At 35.5% G+C, this 21,038-nt stretch overlaps 1 protein-coding gene across 2 annotated transcripts in view; it reads right to left on the reverse strand.

Moving 5' to 3' along the window:
* Window positions 1–21,038, reverse strand: part of SPON1 (spondin 1) — a 368,982-nt gene that overhangs the window by 255,909 nt on the left and 92,035 nt on the right. For both annotated transcript variants that reach the window (XM_051966978.1, XM_051966977.1), the window contains exon 3: window positions 12,682–12,815. In XM_051966978.1, the coding sequence (XP_051822938.1) occupies window positions 12,682–12,815 (134 nt within the window). The remainder of the gene's footprint in view (window positions 1–12,681; window positions 12,816–21,038) is intronic.

A 21,038-nucleotide genomic window follows, 5' to 3' on the forward strand; every position in this document is an offset into this window, starting at 1 on the left:
CCCAGTTGCTGAATTTGTTTTTTTACTTTTTTTTTTGTATCCTCAGCACTTAGCATAGTATCCTGCACTAGACTAGCCATTTAATAAATTTTGTTCATTTGACTTGACCTGCACTGCCTAATAAAGAACATAAGATTTATAAACAAAGAATCTGGACTTCCTTGTATCTGGTCCACCTACCAGCTACATGTATGATCTTGGAAAAGTAATTCAATCACTGAATAACTCAGAGTTTTCTTATCTTTAAAAAACCTGGTTTGGGACTGGATGACAACTGATATTTCTCCAGTTCTAAATCTATGATGTAAATGCGCTATACTTTTCCACACCCACTTCTTTTCCACATCCTTTTCTCTATGACTGAAATATCTTCCTAAACCCCTTCTACTTGTTAAAACACTACTCACTTTTGATCATTATGCACATCAACAAGAAGACTATACGAAGATCAATTCTGAGGGACGTGGCTCTCTTCAACAATGAGATGATTCAAACCAATTCCACTTGTTCAATGATGAAGAGAGCCATTTACACCCAGAGAGAGGACCATGGGAACTGAGTGTGGAACACAACATAGCATTCTCACTCTTTCTGTTGTTGTTTGTTTGCATTTTATTTTCTTTCTCGGGTTTTTTTTTCCTTCTTGATCTGATTTTTCTTGTACAGCAAGATAACTGTATAAATATGTATATATATATATATATTGGATTTAACATATTTAATATGTATTGGACTCCTGCCATCTAGGGGAGGGAGTGAGGGGATGAAGAAGATAATTTGGAACAGAAGGCTTTGCAAAGGTCAATGTTGAAAAATTACCCATGTATATGTTTTGTAAATAAAAAGCTTTCATTAATTAAAAAAAAAAAAACAAAAAAAAAAAACTACTACTCATTTTTAAAGCTCATCAAGAAAATTGTGTTCTCCATGGCTGAAGGCTACTAGAAAACAATTATCTTTTTTGTCTCCAAAGTTTCCACTCAAAGTTTCCACCCTTCCCCTAACTCTGACTTCACAAGATACTTTGCAATTCTTACTCACTTATCATGTAACATAATTATTTTTGTATGTGTCTATCCCTCTATTAAACTTTTATCTCAAGGAAGGCAGGAAATGTTTCTTCATGAAGGACCAAAGAGGTTATGTAAAGCAATTAGCAGTTAAATAGTGGGTGTTTTTAAAATGCTCACTGAATATAATTAAATAGAAAAACCTGATACCTATATAACGTACAAGTCACCAACTGGAAAATATTGCCTAAACTTCAGCTATAATGACTCATGAGCATAACTCTATGGCCCAGCTTCTTAAACTGTGGGTCACAATCTCATCTTGGGTCTCATTAACTGAATGTGGAGGTCATGAAATTATTATAAGTATTTGATTTCTACATCTATTTTATATACCTACATAATCAGGGTCACATAAAAATTTCTCAGACGAAAAGAGGTAATGAATGGAAAAAGTTTAAGATACCCAGTTCTATAATACTCTGCACTAGCTATGCTGGAGGGGAAAAGAAGAGAATCTCTTTAAATATTGAAACTTAACCTTTTCTTTTAGATAAGGTTGACTTACTTGTTTGTAACATGCCTTGAAAGGTTCCCTTCCTAGGTTTCCTTTCACTGGAAATCTTTGAGTAGACACTAAATAATACTTGTGAAAGCTACTGAAAAAAAAAAAAAAAAAAAAACCAACAACACACTCTTTCCTGTTCAGATGACGTGAAATCTTTTTGGATTTAAGGAATGTATGACAGAGCATAGACCGTTAGCAATTCTAAATATTCACTCTAAAGTAAGAAAAAAGTAGCAATATTTGCTGGGAATAACACTGACTTGGGAGACAAGGGACCCAGGTTCTTAGCCTGGATTTGTGAATGTAACTTGAGATCTCAGTTTACTTATCTAGAAATTAAAGGGTTGGACAGTAAGGGGAAGGGAAATTGCATCAGACAAATTCCATACAGGATTACTAGTAACAATCCATCAAGGGGATAGATAATGTAGTATACTTGAATGTCAGCAATGTATATGACATTCTCCCATGTGAGATTCCCATGTGACACTCATCCTTGTGAGATTTTGATGGAGAGAAGAAGAGGGGGTAATATCTAAGTTAAGTAGTATTAAAAGTTTTTGAATAACCCACATTAAAGGAGGGGTAGCTGAATGAAATTAATTGCTTTCTACAACTTTATGAATATTTTATGCAATGTAGCCCTAAAACCACTTTTTCTTTCTCCACTACCAAGTCAGATTTTATCATATTGGTGTCTCTTTCAGGATAGAGATGCAACTACTACCTTTCCTCTATTTTCAGCAAGAGCACTTACATTTCTTCACAAATTTATTATTTTTAGGATCTCAACAGAAGACTTAAGAATTGGGGGAAGTATCCTTGTCTTTAAATATTTGAAGGGCTGTGATATGGAAAAATAACATGAGTTGTGTACCTTCAGTGCACAGAATTAGAGTCAATAAGGGAAAGTTACAGAAAGGCAAATTAAGGAAAACTTAATAATAATCAAAGCTGCACAAAAATAGAACCAAAGAGGTAGTGACTTCCTCATTATTAGAGATTGCCAAGTGGAACCTAGAAAATGATACTTATCCGAGATTTTGCAGATGAATTCACACATCAGGGACAGTATAGGACTCTGAAATTTGTACTACTCTAAGAGTCTGTGTTTCTAAGACAAAATGATTTCTCACAGCTCTTCCAATTCTGAAATTTTATGATTTTATTCAAGGTAAGCATTTTCATTTTTAACCCTTAACAGATACTTTTCAGATTGGCTCTCTGGACTTCTCTATCTCCAACAGCTTTCTCACACAGAAACAGTCTCATCTCTGTGGCTCTATCCTTGATCAGTGAGTTTCCTGGAACCTCCATTCTGAAAAAGTACTCAGACCAATCATGACCACTCCACTCCTCTCTCAGCTCTACTTCTGATTCTCTGAACTTCTTGCTCCTGCATGAGAAGCTTTTCACCCTGACCTTCCACCTGCTTTTAAGCTTTCTTTTATCTGTTGTCTTCTTCAATTGGAATATAAGCTCCTTTGAGCAATAGCTATCTTTATTTTTACTTATATTGGTATTTCTAGAACTCAGCACAATGTTTGGCAGCAATCTAGTAAGTACTTAATAAACATTTGTTGACTTAAGGAATGAGATAAAAATAGTTTATATTCATGACTTCCTGTTCTAATCTTTAAAATCTAATCTATTAAAAATACACCTGATAAGCAACTGATAAGGCTGGATTGTGACAAAAATCCTATAATTATAGCGTTTTCTCTAAACTTCTGCACTCAAGCCTCCCAAATAGTGTTCAGCCACACAGAGCTTTAGGTTGGGACAGCTGGTCTCTGAAGTGCCTTCTAATTCTGAGATTCTGGGCAATGTAGGAAGCATATGGCCTCTCACTTGACCTTGACATACATTTAAAATTTCACTGTCCTTCTTAGCCAGACTCCAAGAAGAAGTACTCTACATTCACTGCCTCCACTTCCTCTCTTCCCATTTGCTTCATTTCAAACTCACTGCCAACCTCAATCCTCAAATAAAACTATTGTCAAAATTATCAATGATCTCTCAATTTCTATGTCCAATATCAATTTCTCAATTTCATTTTTCTTGATTTCTCTGACACCAATGATCACCCCTCTCCTCCTGAACACTATCTTGACATCTGTAACTTTACTCTCTTTCCTGGTTCTCCTCCTACCCACATGACTTCCCTTGATGGATCATCATCCATATTCTAGCATCCCAACCATAGGTTTTCTCTAAGTATCTGGCCTAGCTCTTATTTTTGTCTTAATATCTTTTCTCTTGATGTCCATAGTTAATTATTATTTCCATGCAGATGACTCTGGGTAATCTCCTTTGTCTTTTTGGAGCTCCTATCCCTAAACATCAACTAATAGATATTTCCAATAGATATTACCATATGCACCTCAAACTGAACGTGTTTGTAAAACCCAACTCTAAAAGTCACCCTTCCTCCAATTTTTCTTGGTCTTCTATTGAAGGTTTCACCCTCCTGCATCTCCAAAGGGATGCTTGAGTCTCTTCCTTTCCCTCATTACCTCAACATTCATTGAGTGGCCAAGTTCTGCTGATTCAATCTTCAAAATCCATCTCACATCCATTCCCTTCTCTCCACTCAAAGCAGTCACTACTCTAGTTTTAATTTCTATCTTATAACCTCCAATTTGAATTATTACAATAGTCATTTAGTGGCTATCTGGTTGCCAAGATTCCCTTTCTCTAGTTACAAAGCTTCTTAAACTATGGCTCACAACCTCATATGGAGTCATATAACTGAACATGAGGGATTATGAAAAAATTTGCAGCAGTAAAAGGTATCAAATATTCTACCAAGATTTAATTCTTTATGTAAAAACAAGCACATTAATCTCATTCATATGCTTTCATCTTTAATAGATGATAAAATTATATGTATGCCAAAAAACTATTTAAAATAAATTTCTTGATGATTTATCATCAGTAAATGCTTGATTTACATATCCATTTTGTTTACCTATATCCCTAGGGGTCCTAAAAAATTTCTTGGATAAAAGGTAAAAATGAGGTTTTTTTTTTTTAAAGGACATTTAAGGAACTCTACTCTAGTATAGCTTCTGCCCAACTAACAAAATATCCTACCAAAAGCTCAATCTGAACACATCATTCCCCTGCTCAAGAATTGTCTCTCACTTCCTAATGCCTCTGAGATAAAATAAAAACTCTTCAGACTGACATTGAAAGCCCCTTGAAATCTGAATCCATCTTTCTAAATTTATCATATGTTACTCCTTTCCATGTTCTATTTGTTCCAGCCAATTTCCACTTCCTGAAGTGGAGATTCCCTCTTCTCCCTCTTTGTGTTTTTATAAGAGCTGTCTTCCAAAGTGTGGAGAATATTCCCTCTTCACTGCTGAGTCTTAGGATCTATTTCCTCTGAGGTTCAGCTCCCATGAAAACCCTTTCCTCATCTTATTCATCAGTGCTCTCTACTTCCTCTTGAAATCACCAGAGAAAGGCTTATTTTTTACATGTTATCTCCTTTGATAGAACGTAAGCTTCTTGAAGGCAGGATCTATTTTTATTGTCTTTGCCTAACACTAACCTAATGTCTAACATTGTGCTTTGAACATACTAACATCTTACTAAATGTTTGCTCAATTGAATAAATTGAATTACAGAGTTGGGCTTTCTAAATTTATAGAGCAGAAAAATTTGATCCTTTAAGTGATGGAACAAAATAAATCTATTTTTTATTTAGTAAGTTTGAACAAATCTTTGGCTTTTCCTCCACTATAAATATTCAAATTTCACCTTTAAGAAATGGTTCAGGAAGTGCTAAATTCCAGTGGAATGAGGGAAAGAACTAATAGACTTCAGACACCATTGGTACACAGGGGGCTATATGGCTTTTCCCCAAGACTAAGCTAACACAAAGGACATGTGAGCAGTTCTCCTTGGCTAGTCCTTTAGGCAATCTTCAGGAGAATAGGATCTCCTGTCAAATAGATTTGAAAAAAACCTACTGGACTTCGAGGATGTTTTGGTTTGAGCCCATGTCATTGATTGTAACATTATCATAGTTCTGAAGGCTGCCTGAAAAATTGACTAGGCAAGCCCACCCACTTGAGTGAAAAATTATGCAGAGAACTAAGTAGAATTCTCACAAATAGGAAATATTCAAAATTTTGTACCTGACTGGAAAATGTGAATGGTATTAAGTTTATGCCAACAGGAAAGCAATACGAACTGTGCACTTCCCACAACCCAGTCACATCGGAAAACAAAATAAATCCATATAGTCAAATTGCTAAGGAAATATTCCCAAAGGGCCAGGAAATATTCCCATCTGGTTCTAAATCACTTACCCTTGTTAAATCTTGTTTAAAAAAATACCACAGAAATTTTCCTTTACTGATCTTTCTGGTTTCTTTTAAGTCTTAACTAAAATCCTACCATCTACAAGAAACCTTTCTTAATCCCTTAATTCCATTTTTAACTATTTCCTATTTGTCCTGTATATAACTTACTTTATATATATTTGATTGCACATTACCCTCCCATATTAGATTGTAAGGTCCTTGAGGGCAGGGACTGTCTTTTGCCTCTTTTTGTATCCCTAGAATTTAGCACAGTGCCTGGCATATAGTAGGCACTTAATATATGATTAATGAATTAATTGAATCAATATACATAAACACAAATGCAATGCATAGAGTAATATCTCACTTCTGATACTATATTCTATGGAATGTTTCCTAATGCCCTGGAACCATTTCTTTTCCAGGGGTCCTCAAACTTTTTAAATAGGGGGCCAGTTCACTGTCCCTCAGACTGTTGGAGGACTGGATTATAGTTAAAAACAAAAACTTTGTTTTGTGGGCCTTTAAATAAAGAAACTTCATAGCCCAGGGTGAGGGGGATAAACGTCCTCAGCTGCCACATCTGGCCTGCGGGCCATAGTTTGAGGACCCCTAAAATTCTCACAGAGCCTAGTAGAGAGCTGGGGATATAGCAGGGCTTCAATAAAAACTTGTGAATGAATCTGTAAAACTAATAATTAAATCTTGTTTTGTAGAAACAATGTTAATTGCTTAGAAAGCCTGACTGACTCGCCTATTTGACTAAAGAAAACTTATGACAAGGACTGACTCTCTTGGTTCAATTATCTAAGCATCACTGTGAGCCACCTGTTTGCCCAACCACTTTAAAGAAGAATGTGTCTATTTTATATCTTGATGCAAATGAAAACAGAGCAGCAATATTTTAAAGACACACTGATGCATCATAGCAAATCAAATCTGATTATTCAATCCGTCACCATCTATATTTGAGGGAAAGCTCTATTCTTTTCAACATTTATTTTCTCCGAAGGTCAAATTCCTAGATTGATGAGGAAAGTGGAACGTGAGTTGACAAAGATGCCACGAAACAATGACTTTATCCAGATTATGCATTATACACAGGAAGAGCTTGATAAATGTTTGCTAAATATGAAATGAAAGAAAACTGACCATCAATGTCACAGCTCATGAATCTCTAATTTTTTTTCTGTCCGGACTCTTACAAGGTTATTTGTCATCTGACTCAAAGAAATCATTGGAACTAATAACATTTTGAAAAGTATAAAACACTTTTACAGACATAGGTTAAGTGTCATCATCATCACTGACAGCAATGATTTTAGTGGATTTACTAGGTACAGTGAATGTAGCACTGAACTTGAAGTCAGAAAGATTGGGTTTGAATTCTTCCCCTGATTAGGCTGGCTATGTGATTCTGGGCTAATCATTTCACAAGACTCAAGCCTCAGTTTCCTGATTTATAAAATGCAAATAATAAAGCTGGAGCACTTACCCCCAGGACTTTTGTGAAGATCAGATAAAGTAATGTGGGGAAAAAAAATCTCAAAGTGCTATATAAATGTCAGTCATTAATAACAGGGTTAATAGTTTCGACTCTCCTGACCTCCCATTCCTGCCCAATTTCTCTCTTGGCCCAATATTTCCACGCAGCAAAAAAAATCATTCAGGCTTATCTTGAAATTGACTATGCACATATTCAGCGCCCCATCAAATAGCCTCAATTAATTTTCTTCTTACCACTTAATGTTGGGCAATAAATCAATATTACATCCAAAGAGACTTTCTAAAAGAGAAAGAAAGAACCATACTCCTAAAGTGAAGGGCTGAGGGGATCCCATCAGAACAGCAATCACGAATTGTACCTCATGGGAAATCCTTGATGTAATTGTGAAGATGTCTCCTCTTACATACATATTGTAGCTATCAAGAAATCAAATAGTTTTTGTATCTTTTCCCCCCAGGCACTCCCACCAAACAGGTTTGAAAACATTTACTGTGCTTCTGAGATATTTAGGTTTGAGTCTATATCACTGATTGTGACATATCATGGCTCTGAAGGCTGCCTGGAAGCTGAAAGCTGCCTTATTACTTTTACTTCTGTAGCACTTTCTTCAATCCCCTCTTTGAAAGTAGTCATTCACAAGTTTTTATGAAGCTCTTGCTATGTTCCTAGACCTCCACTGGACATTGTGGGGGTTACGGGGTAGAAGCCATGGCTTCGAGGCAATGGTGAACATTCAGTAGAATTTAGTCAATGTTACTCAGTAGAACTTATACAACAATATTGTTCTTTAAAGGAGTTACTGAATGGAGTAACAAATTTATTCTGGCAGTCCAACAAAAGAGTGTTGGAAATCTTGATTTGGAAGGACTTTCACATTCAGTTTACAAATTTCACAAGAAAAAGTTGCATCTCTTACAGCTAGTCCTACTAGTATGAAAGACATGGTTTTACCTAGCTTTATCATTTACCAAAGTCCTTATAATTAGTTGCAAATGGCTTTTGTCTTTTCCCCAAAAATGAGATCCACTTTTCAGGAAATGGAGGTTTTCAGACACTGAGAATGTGCAAAAGAATAGTTTGCAAATCCTGATAGTTCATTTACAGAGAAGGATATGTAGATGATTTGAACAATGACAGCAGAGCCATAACTAAGGTGGAATGAATAGAGCTTTGAGCAGGAATGACAAAATCTGGGGAGAAGGAGCTTCATTTTTGGGACAATCCAGAGATCTCCAATATGCAATTTCTGATATTCCACCTATTCAAAAGCAAGCCTGCTACCTTGCCTATTCCCTAGTTACCTCCCCCAAAATAATATTATTATAGAGCTTTACCTTTATCCATCCCCAAGTTCTTCAATTGTTTTTTATTATAGCTTGTTATTGACAAAATATATGCATGGGTAATTTTTCAGCACTGACCCTGGCAAAAACTTCTGTTCCAACTTTTCCCCTCCTTCCTTTGATGGCAGGTAGTCCCGTACATGTTAAATATGTTAAAGTATATGTTAAATATAATATATGTATACATACTTATACAGTTGTCTTGCTACACAAGGAAAATCGGATTTAGAAAGAAGTTAAAAGTAACCTAAGAAGAAAAACAAAATTGCAAGCAAATAACAGAAAGAGTGGAAACGTTATGCTGTGGTCCACACTCATTTCCCAGTGTTCTTTTTCTGGGTGTACTGGTTCTGTTCATTACTGATCAACTGAAGTTCCTTTTTTAATTGTGCTGCCTAGAAGTTAGCCTAGAAAGCATGAGCTGGACTCCATAAATCAGTTGTTCCAAATTCAAATAAAGAGAGCCACTAATCCATATTTAAGGATCCCTGCAGGCCACATATTAACCTAGTTTTAAAATTTAATATTGTCTGTTAAATTGTATTTTTCTTTTATTTTGTTACATATTTCCCAAACACATTTTAATCTCATTCAGTCTTATTTAGGAGTGTTGAGGCTCTGAATCATGTGTCTGACACTTCTGCTAGAAATGACAGGATTCTTCTTCTTCTGTTATGATTACACCTAATTCAGTGTCATCCTCTGGTCCCTGTCATCCTACTGTTTCTTATACTACCATGACCATCTGCTTGTCCTCTCCACTGCTGACATATCTCTTCCTGTTTTTGTTTTTGATGAAAATAATTCAATCAATTAATATTTATTAAGCATGTATTATGTGCCAGGCACTGTGCTAAGCATTGAGGATACAAAGAAAGGCAAAAACCAAAAACAACAAAAGCAACAAAAAGAGCTTCTGTCCTCAAGGAATTTATAATGGAATGGGGGAAGAAGTAACAAGCAAATGAAGGTATACAAACTGGCTCTATATAGGACAAATAGGAAATAATTAACAGTGAAAAGGCAGCACAATTAAGAGGAATTTGGGAAGGCTTCCAGTAAAAGATGGGAGTTTAGTTTGGTTTTGTGTATGAGTGCCTAAAGGCGTAAGGATGAGGGAACTAGACTTCAATGTCAAGGATGCCCAGATTCAAAATCTGTTTTCTACTTTTACTAGCTGTATGACCTTGGGAAAAATCATTTAACCATTCTAGGGGCTCAGATTTCATATCTGTAAAATGAAGATGCTAATAGCACCTTTCTAAAATGTAAAATGGCATATAAACCTTAGAGCAGTAGGTAAAGACCAGTTCAATGTGACCTAATGTTGATTGTATTCTCAGTCTCCCAGAGGATTACTTTGAAGGACAACACTAATTTGGCTAAATAAGTTCTTGTCTCTTTGCTAAAGACTCAGTCACACTGCTTTACTAAGTTAAGCACTCCAAGCTGAGAAAACAACAGATCTGAGAGAAACTGAGGGAGACAATTACCAAAAAAAAAAAAAAAAAAAAAAAAACACACATTTCAGCCAGTTGATAATGAAGATAAAATTTCTCAGATAACTTGCAAATGAATGTTCAGCTTGGATTAAAAAGGAAATGAGATAGATCAGGGGGTCACTCACTGTCAAGGAGCAGACTGTGATCTGAGGAAGGCAGACAAAGAAACTTAGTGCTGAAGTGAACAACTGTGATGTCTTCAGAATAGGAGGGGAGACCATGAGGTGGAGAGGGACAGACAGACAAAGTCAGAATGAGAGAAAGGCACAGAGAGAGAGATGCAGAGCGTTACAGAGAGACTGACAGACACTCACAAACACAGAGACAGAGAAAGATGGAGAGATAGACAAAGAAAGAAGGAAGAAGAGAGGGAAGAAAGGAGAGAGAGGGAAAAAAAGGAGGGAGAAAAGAGGGGGAAAAGGAGAGAGGGAGAAGAGGGAAAGGAGGGAAAGAAAGGAAGGGGAGAGAGGAAAAAGGGGAGTGGGGAGAAAGAAGAGAAGGGGGAGAGAGAAAAGAAGGAAGACAGAGAAAAGAAGGGGGAGAGAGAGAAGGAAGAGGAAGAAAAAAAGGAGAAGTTGAGGAGAGAAAAGAAAGGGAAGAGGGAGAAAGAATCAGTGTGTGTTGGAGTAAAGAAGGGGTGAGAAGAAAGATGATGCAGACTAGCATACCTCAAACATCAGAAAAATGTTGTTATGTGTGAAGCAAAATGATTATTAGTCCATCATTAATTTCCATGTTCACACTTCTCTGTTGTCTCTCTAGCCAACTCTTTGTGGGTCCAAAAGTTACTCCCATACTCAGACTACATTTTCCAAATTAGTCCTTAGATTTCTGGCTTTGATCTGTTTTAAGTTAGTGTGGGGCAAGAAAGAAAACCAACATAATATAATTTATATTAAGTATAATTATTACTATATTATATAATGTAGTAGTTACATAATAAGAGTAATTATAAATTTTAATAGTTATATTAAATATGGATGCTAATTATATATTATGAACAACAAAGATAGCTGACATTGCAATAGCACCTTAAGGTTCACAGACTACTTTAAACGTGTTATTTCATTTGATCTTCCCAGCAGTTCTATGAGAAGGGGTAACAATGGGTAGCAGGAACTTGTAGTGGATAAGATCCCGGATTTTTCATCAGAAAGACATGGACTCAAATATCATCCCTAATACTTACAAGACACATGACCACAGCACAGTCACCTGGAGGTAGTGAAGTGGTGCAACAGAGTACTGGACTTGGAATTAGGAAGAGATGAATTCAAATCCTATGTCATTGTGTATGTGGATGCTTTAGTATATCAGTTAACTGCTGTCTGCCTCAGTTTCCTCACCCATCAAAAGGGCTATAACAATAGCACTTACCTCCCAGAATTGTTATAAGGATAAAATAACATCTGCAAAGCACACGTAAAAGCTAAATATTATTATTATCATCTCTTATTTACTCCTAGCCTCAGTTTTCCCATCTATAAAATGGACATAATAGTGCCTAACTGCACATTCCCAATGTAATATTGTGCATAAAGCATAAAGCCCTTAAAGAGCCACACAGTGTCAGCGTTATTATTTCTCCCATTTTGGAAACGAGAAGAATGAGGCACAAAGACATTACAGCCAAGCTACTTACTAGTAATTCTCAGACATGGATTTTATAACAGATCTTTCCTAACAGTATATCCCCTATCCATCATGCTTCCAACAGCTTCAGTTGTTGATTTCCTATCCAATTAAGATGCTGCGACATTCTTGGAGTCTTCCCTGATCCTCTGTATCAGTAAAGACATTTACTCTCAGACATAACTATGCACTTTGTATTTTAGCTTATCATGTAATAAAATATATTAGAGTTAATTGCGCATCTTATTCCTCTGTATATTATAAGATTCATCAGGATAGGGACAGTGTCTTCCTACCTAAACTTTCTATTTTCTCCAGAGCCTCGCAAAATTATGTGCATAGTAAGCCTTTAATAAATGTTTGTTGAATAAATTAACCCACACGAAAAATACACATCCTGAATTTTACAGAGCTTTGTATCACTGATGATACATCATGACTTTAGGATCTAGGAATGGAATCAAGGAAGAATGACAAGAGTCTTTTAACATGGGAGAAGGAAAGTTCTAAGAAAGTACAGGGAAAAAAGCCTCAAAGGGAAGACCCCAAAGCCAAACTTCCCTCACATCAAAAGTTTATCACTGGGGAGTTCCAGTTCTATCATTGTCTTCCCTTGTAGGAGCAAATAGGAGGTCACGCTATTGGTAATCAGAGACATAGACCAAAGCTCATTGGCATTTCATAGTGCATCAGCCTAAGGGGAACTTTCAAACCTTTTTTCTGTGTTCCCACTGCAGTGTGGGCTGTCAGTGAGCCGCAGGAAGCTGAGTCATGTTACTGCAAGGATATCAATCTTAACTTACTTTAGAATCACACAGCCTGTACCAGCAGGTGGAGCGGTCCAGAAAACCTGAATTCGTGTCCTCCTCCGTGGTGTGCTTTCTGTGACAGCCACAGGGCAGTTACTCATGAATTGGGTTTCTTCTTCATCTATAATCTGGAGAAAAAAATGGAAATATATACATATAAAAATCTAGGCTCACATTGAGTGATTTTTAAATTTCTACTGCCCAAAATCAAACCATCAGTATGTATTTTCAATATTGTCCATAAATTTATTAAAGTTTTCCATCATTATAAGATAAAAAACTTTAGAGTAAAAAAGAACTTTCAAGTCAAAATTCAAACAAGAATGGAGCAATTGGAGATTTTTCTTGTATTTCTAATGTGGGATGGGATCCTTCCTTTTTGTAGCAGTTCTCCAGATTGCCTCCACTTCTAGATCTCAATCTGCCATTTATGAGAGAGGTCTTCTCTCACTAGGGTTTGCTGTCTCCCCTTTTACCCTTCTTTTTGAGGCTTAGAGAATCAGGGGTCTACCATATTGTTAGTGTGAGGCTAAAGTTTCTTGAGGTTTGGGTTTCCCTCTCTTCCAATATTTCAGTACCCAACAGGGATGGAGGATTATCTATGCAAGCACCATCCAATTCCAGAAGTAGACCTTAGATATATAATTAAACCTCATTCTTCAGTGAGGAGACTATCACCTTTACCACATGGTATAGAAACTTGTTATAAGCAATGTAGGAAGTATCAGATGTCACAAAATTTTGAAATAAAATTCTCCTTTGAAGTAAGAATTTGTATTTTTCAAAAGTTTCCCTTCTCATGAGGAATCTAAAATCTCACTCATATGGGCACTCCCCCAAGTGATATGACCCATCCATCACCATTCTGTCTTGTACAATTCATATCCATGTATTTCCAGGACTGTTCCAAAATGAGTATCACTCAAGATCCCAAGGGATTTTCTTTAAATCTGTTTCCTATTGCCTGAAAGGCTCTGAACTCCTGATTCTATCAGAACCTAAATCTCTCACCCCAGCCAATAATAATAATGCTCATCAATGCTCATTATAATAACACATATCAGTGTGCCAGTTTCCAAAATCAAGTCTAGAGGTCAGCCCCTAATAATTTGGCTTGAAGGAAGAGGATGCATCTTAGCAACCAACATCATGGAGGTCTAGGCTGCCAAATTCCTAGGTAACAGTACTTAGCCCTAATTTATTAGTTCACACCACAGCTGGAGGAGTTTCCCTTTTGTCTTAATGTGCCATGTATCTACTTCTAATTGGCACAAGATGGGAAGATGATGGTGTGTATCCAATTCCTTTTAGTTCTGTGACTATTTTCCACTCCATTCAAGAAGTACTGTAAGTATGGGAATGCAGCCGAGGAATTATATCTTTAGTGGTATGTGACTGAATGGGAGATACCAGTAATAATTTCAGCTAGGGAAGCAGCATTGGAGCTGGACCTTGAGAGATAGGCAGGTTTTTGATAGGCAGAGGCCAGACTTTCACTTTGAGGACAGGCAAAGGCAGAATGTTGGAAAGCATTGGAATATATTTGCACAAAAGGGAAAAATCCATTTTGACTAGAGAATAGCATGGTTAAGGAAGAAACTTTCAAGAGATCTACAATCTCATCAATGTATTTCTACAGTTTATTCCTCTCATTTGGTCTATGTTCTTTCACTATTCCTCACATAATACAAGCCAATTTCCAACTGCTAAATAGTCAAAGGACATAGACAATTTTCAGATGAAGAAATTAAAGCCGTTTCTAGTTATATGAAAAATTGTACTAAATCACTATTGATTAGAGAAATACAAATTAAGACAACTCTGAGGTACCACTACATACATCTCAGATTAGTTCAGATGACAGGAAAAGATAATGATGAATGTTGGAGGAGATGATGGAAAACTGGGACACTGATACATTGTTGGTGGAGTTGTGAATTGATCCAATCATTCTGGAGAGCAATATAGAACTAAGCCCAAAGAGCTATCAAACTATGTATTATACCCTTTGATTCAGCAATGTCTCTACTTAGCCTGTATCTCAAAGAGACTATAAAAAAGGGAAAGAGATCCCCATGTGCAAAAATGTTTGTGGCAGCCCTTTTTATAGTAGTAAGGAACTGGAAAATGAGTGGATGCCCATCAGTTTGAGAACAGCTGAATAAATTATGATATGTAAATATTATGGAATATTTTTCCCATAAGAAATGATCAGCAGGATGATTTCAAAGAGGTCTGGAGAGACTTACATGAACTGGTGCTAAATGAAATTGAGTAGAACCAAGAGAACATTATACACAGAAACAAGAAGATTATACGATGATCAATTCTGATCTCACAATGAGGTGATTCTGGCCAGTTTCAATGATCTTATGATGGAAAGAGCCATCTATACACAGAGAGAGGACTATGGGAACTGAGTGTGGATTACAACATAGGATTTTCACTTTTTTTTGTTGTTTGCTTGCCTTTTTTTCTTCTTAATTTTTTCCCGTTTTGATCTAATTTTTCTTGTGAGCATGATAAATGTGGAAATATGTTTAGAAGAATTGGACATGTTTAGCCTATACTGGATTATTTGCTCTCTAGGGGAGGGGGTGGGAGGAAGGGAGCGAGAAAAATTTGGAACAAAAGCTTTTGCCAGGATTAATATTTAAAACAATCTTTATATGTATTTTGAAAATAAAAAACTATTATTTAAAATTTAAAATAAAATAAAATACATTTTTTCTTGACAAAAGAAAATATTCCTCCAGAGGGCATCCATCAAATAAGGAAACTTTCTTTGATTTTTTTTTTTACATTTCATGGATAAATATGTGCTAGTTGTCATCAATCTCTCCATATGTCTTAAGACAATCCTTTTTTTTTTTCAATCATATGTTTTATCTGATATGTTCTTAAGAGATAAAACTGGAAAAATAGATAGTATCTATCTTATGGGGAACTTAGCCAGGCTAATGATTGTAGACTCTATTTAGCAGGCAATAAGAAAGATAGTAAAGAGTGTTGAGCAAGGAAAAGAGGTGATCTTGAAAAAAATGAATCTGGCAACAGTGGCTAGGATTTATTGAAGGAAAGAAACTATTTCTGGAAAAACATTGGCTGTTGGTTATGTTTGCTTCCTGGGGTCAGGTTTGCAAATCAAGCTCCCATAAAACCTCTAATGCCTTTTCTAAAACAGTTTAACAATGCAAGCAGTTTTTAAGCAATTACCAGTGGGTTTTTTTTTTTCTCTCCTTACACAGTACCTATAGGTATAGACACTAATGTGGATAGAGGAATAGAGATTGCTATTTTTCTAAATAAAAATATAATTACCAGTGAATAGAAAGCCAAAACAAGCTGAGAATATTAAAAAGAGCTTTGTTAGGTTATGGTTTCAGGATATACAGCTTGCCTGGCTACTGTCTATATAGCTATAAATCAGTATTATAAGATTAAGTTAACCTTGACAATTGCAGCTTGAAAAAATTGTGTATCACTTAGCAATAAACAGTATAGTGATTCTGCATTTTCTTTTAGAATGTTAGTGTGGGGGTAGAAGGGGAGAAGGAAAATGGTAAGAAATGATAAGAAAGGGATGTTGATAGGGAAATAACTAATAAATATTTCTGCCTTCAAGCTTATGAAGTTAATGTTTCTACATCCAGGCAGGTTGGGAATCATACCAAATATAGACAGTTGTCCTATTCCACAACTCATGATTCCACAACTCCACAACAGATGATTATAACAAAATAGAGAAGAGGGTTTCATATTGAATCTGGGATATTCCTAAGGACGTAGTCGTTTCACTTGAGAATCACAGAACATTCAACTAGAAGGAAACTTAGCAATCATGTTTCCCAACTCCATCTTGATTTTTTCAAACAAGATCCAGATGGGAAATAAATAAAAATTATAGAATTTAGTGCTGGTAGAGGCCTTAAAAATCAGTTGGTTCAAAATTTTGTAACAATGAACAAATATTCATTAAGTGGTTACTAAATGCCAGGCACTATGATTACTTCTAGAGATATAAAGAAAAAAAGGGGGGAAAAGGCACTTTCCTCAAGGAATTTCTGTTTTAATGGGAGAGAACATATATGCATGTTTATACACATACATTTATATATTGTCTCCCTTGTTATGTTTTATATGTGTATATATGTTTCTGTGTGTATGTATGTATATGTGTGTAGAGGGAAAAAGAAAAGGAGAAGGAGAGGGAGGTGGAGAAAGGGAAGAGGAAGAAGAGAGAGAGAGAGTAGGGAAAGACATTTAGAGGAAAGGGACAATGGGGGGAAAGGGAGAAGATCAGGAAAGGATCCCTGCAGAAGGTGGTATTTGAAATGAGTATTGAAAGAATCCAGAGATTCCAAGAAGCTGAAGAGGGAGAACCTTTAAGGCCCTGGAGCAGTCAATACAAAGACAAAGAAGGGCCAACATGTGTGAGGAATGGCAAATAAGCCAATTTGAACTGACTGTAAAATATGTGAAGTGAAGTAATGAGTATGCAGATGGGAAGTTCAAGCCCTGCCAAAGTGGCTGCTAAATGGAATACAGTTTGCCCAACTCCCCAGTACCTACTTCAAAACTGAAGTTCATACCAGATCAAATTAAGGTAAAAAATCTATTTTTTTAAACTATGGTAAATTATACAGATATATCCCAATCCAAAATTTTACTCAAAAAATATATATTCCAGAAGGCCATTGCTAGAATGACCTCTTCTCTCACTACCAAAGAGAGAACCAGTCTGACACAAATGAAACATCTATAATCTGTAAGATTATATTCAGAGGTAGCAAGAGTGGAAGGTTTATTGAGAAATCCCCAGACAAATAATAAATCCCTAAGATAGAAGTCTCAGAGAGCAGCAGTGGGTTGCTACCAAGACTATACCAATAAATACAGCACTACAGTACTCCAATCTGGACAGTTCCCACCTGGACCTCTTACAGGGGTAAGTAGATCCTTAACACATTGTTCTGAAACACTAAACAGAGCCACAAATATCCAGTATCTCAAAGATACAGAGAGTGCCTAACAGCAGGAGGTGGAGATCAACCCAAGAACCAATGGGACCCAAAATGAGACTAAGCAGGATCAGCATCCCCACTCAAAAATAGAGAAGGGAGTGGAGCCTAATCCTCCTAGCACAAAGTCCTAGTTCAGGAAATTAAGTTGGAAAGATGAGTAAAACAACAATCATTTTTTAAAAATGTTTACAAATCTAACCATAAATCTAATCAACAACGATGAGGAAAAAATGGATTTTCACAAGTACTACCTGAATATCTAGAAGAAATGAAGACACAGATAAAGATGAAATAAAAGCTCTAGAGGAATGAATTGAACAGAAGATAAGTAATTTAGAAGAGAATGTTATTCCAGAAATGAATTTCCTGAAACTAGAATAAACCAAACAGAAATCAATGATCCCACGAGAAGGTAACATATATTAGAACAAAATCAAAAGGTTAAAAATAGAAGAAAATGTAAGATATTTGAAATAAAATATAACTGATCTGAAAAAAAATGCAGAGGTAATTTAAGAATAATTGAACTAAAAGCCACAGTAAAAAAAAAATATCATGAACATATTTTGAAAAATAAGTGGCTTATGTCTGTTAGAACAAGAGAACAAAGTAAAAGTATTTTTAAAATACATGGATCACATCATGAGAGGAACTCCAAAAGGAAAAATGCCAAGAATATCATAACCAAAATTCAGAACAGAAAAACATTTAAGTATTAAAAAATAGTTCAGGATAAGGGTAGAGCCAAGATGGAGTAAACAGACAATTTCCTCAGATCAATACCAGATCAATTCTCTGAACAGAATCCACAATTATTTGGAGGTCCAGAGAGACTTACATGAATTGATGCTAAGTGAAGTGAGTAGAACCAAGAGAACATCATACATGACAACAGCAAGATTATATGATAATCAGTTCTGATGGATGTGACTCTTATCAACAATGAGGTGATTCAGGCTAATTCTAATAGACTTGTGATGGAGAGACCCATCTTTATTCAAAAGAGGATTATGGAGACTATGGAACATAACATAGTATTTTCACATTTCTGTTGTTATTTTCTTGCTTTTTGTTTTCTTTCTCATTTTTCTCCTTTTTAAACTGATTTTTCTTTTGCAACACAATTTCTTTTGCAGTATAGAAGAATTGTACATGTTTAACATATATTGAATTGCTTGCTGTCTAGAGGAAGAGGGAGGGGGAAGGAAAGGAGAAAAAATTGGAACACAAGGTTTTGCAAGGGTAAATATTGAAAACTATCTTTGCATATATTTTGGTAATAAAAAGTTGCTATTTAAATAAAATAAAATAGTTCATATTGTAAAGATCCTAAAGCCAGAGTCTCTCAACATCTGGTAGCTTCTACTAAAAATGAGAGGCGATCTTAGAATATATAATTCCAATAGACAAAAGAGATAAGCTTCCAGCCAAGAATAACTTACCTTGCAAAGTCAAATATAATCTTACAGAGGAGAAATGAACTTTTAGTAGAACATAGGACTTTCAAGCATTTCTGATGGAAAGACCAAAGCTGAATAGGAATGTTGAATTAAGAAGACGAGCCCAAAGACAGCTAGAAAGATAAATTTATTTGAGCAATTGAATGTAGCTGTATGATGATATAATGCTAATATTCTAAGAAAGAAGACAGCTAATTATATAATTATATTATTTTGTATTTATAATAATCTTGTGAGTTAGATACTGGAGGTGGCACTGTGGAGAAAGTGCTGGATTTGGCAGTAAGAATGCTGGATTCAACTCTTGCGTCTACCACTAACCATTTAAGCTTCAGTTTCCTCACTCATGAAATGGGGATAATAATAGTATTACTTAATTAAATAGTTCATATCTAAAAAAGGAATCTCCAACACAATATACTACCTAAGGGGAAATACAACTCTTTTTTTTTGAAGACTTCCAATAAGGGTTGAGGGAGAAAGAACTCATTACCTCAATAATGTGGCCCATTCCTGCTTAAGTCCAACTTTAATTCTCTGCAATCTATACCTATTTCTTCCTGATTTTGCCTTTGGTGTCAAGCAAAATAAATCTTGTCCCTCTTTCATATGACCAGTCTTCAAATACTTGAAGAGAGAAATCACTCTCTCCCTTACCCAAGCAGGTTGTTTTTTTGTTTTTTTTTTTTTTCCCATGCCAAGCATTCCATTTCTTCAAGTGATTCTCAATTTACTCTACATATGTATTATTTGTATAATTGTTTAATGTGTTTTCCCTCATTAGACTACTCCTTGAAAGCAGGAGCCATTTTTTATCTTTATATTTCTAGCACTTAGTACTTAATAAATGCTAATTGATCTATTAATCCACCTATACATATGATCTTGCAACCCTTCACCATTCTGGTTGCATTCCTGTATATGTTCTCCAGATTGTCAATATCCAAAAATATGATTCCCTCAAACTAAGTAAAACTCTATAGATGCAGCCTGTGCAGGTCAGAATAGTATAAGCTGTCATCCACTTAATTTTATTCTACGCCTCTCATAGTAGATCATGTTGGCTTTTTTTTTTTTTTTTTTTTTGCTTCTCCATATTAATCTTACTAAACAAAACATAAGATATTTTTAGATGAACTACTACTATCTGGTTACCCTTCCCTTCTATAGTTGATTTTATTAACCTGTGCACAATACTTTCTATTTACCCCCATCAAATGGCTTCCTATTCAATTTAGCTCAAATTTCTAGCCTATTATGATCTTTTAGGATCCTATCATCCAACACATTCGCTATAACTCACAACTAAATAAAGTTTATCAGCATCATTCCTTTATGAACAAGTCTAATAACCCTGTTATAAAAGGAAATAAGGTTAATCTGATGACCTATTCTTGATCATTTCATTTTAAATTTTTCACTGATGTGAGTCATTTTATACCAAATTCATCTGTACCAGATTGTGCATTGTTACATTTTATTTCACTTACGCAAGTTAACATAATACAATAGAAAGACTAAATAATAATTATTTGCTGTCTCTACAAATTCCATTTTATAATGCATATGTGTGGTCTAAGAACTAGAGGACAGACCCTAATAAACTCTTTGGTCTTGTATTAGCATATTAGTACAATGGGTTTATCAGATTAGCTAATTCAATTCAACTCAATTTAATAAATCTTTATTAAGTTCCTGCTAAATCTAAAGTACTCAGCTAGGCTTTGGAAATACAAAGATAAATACAAAACAGACTCAGCTTTCAGGGACATTGTAATCTAAAAAGGAACAAAATATATGCATATAAATATTTCTGACACAATAGAAAACCAGTTAAGGATGAACAAAGGGCCTTCATGGAGGAAGC

The sequence above is a fragment of the Antechinus flavipes genome, chromosome 6, assembly GCF_016432865.1.
Source record: "Antechinus flavipes isolate AdamAnt ecotype Samford, QLD, Australia chromosome 6, AdamAnt_v2, whole genome shotgun sequence".
Taxonomy (NCBI): Eukaryota; Metazoa; Chordata; class Mammalia; order Dasyuromorphia; family Dasyuridae; genus Antechinus; species Antechinus flavipes.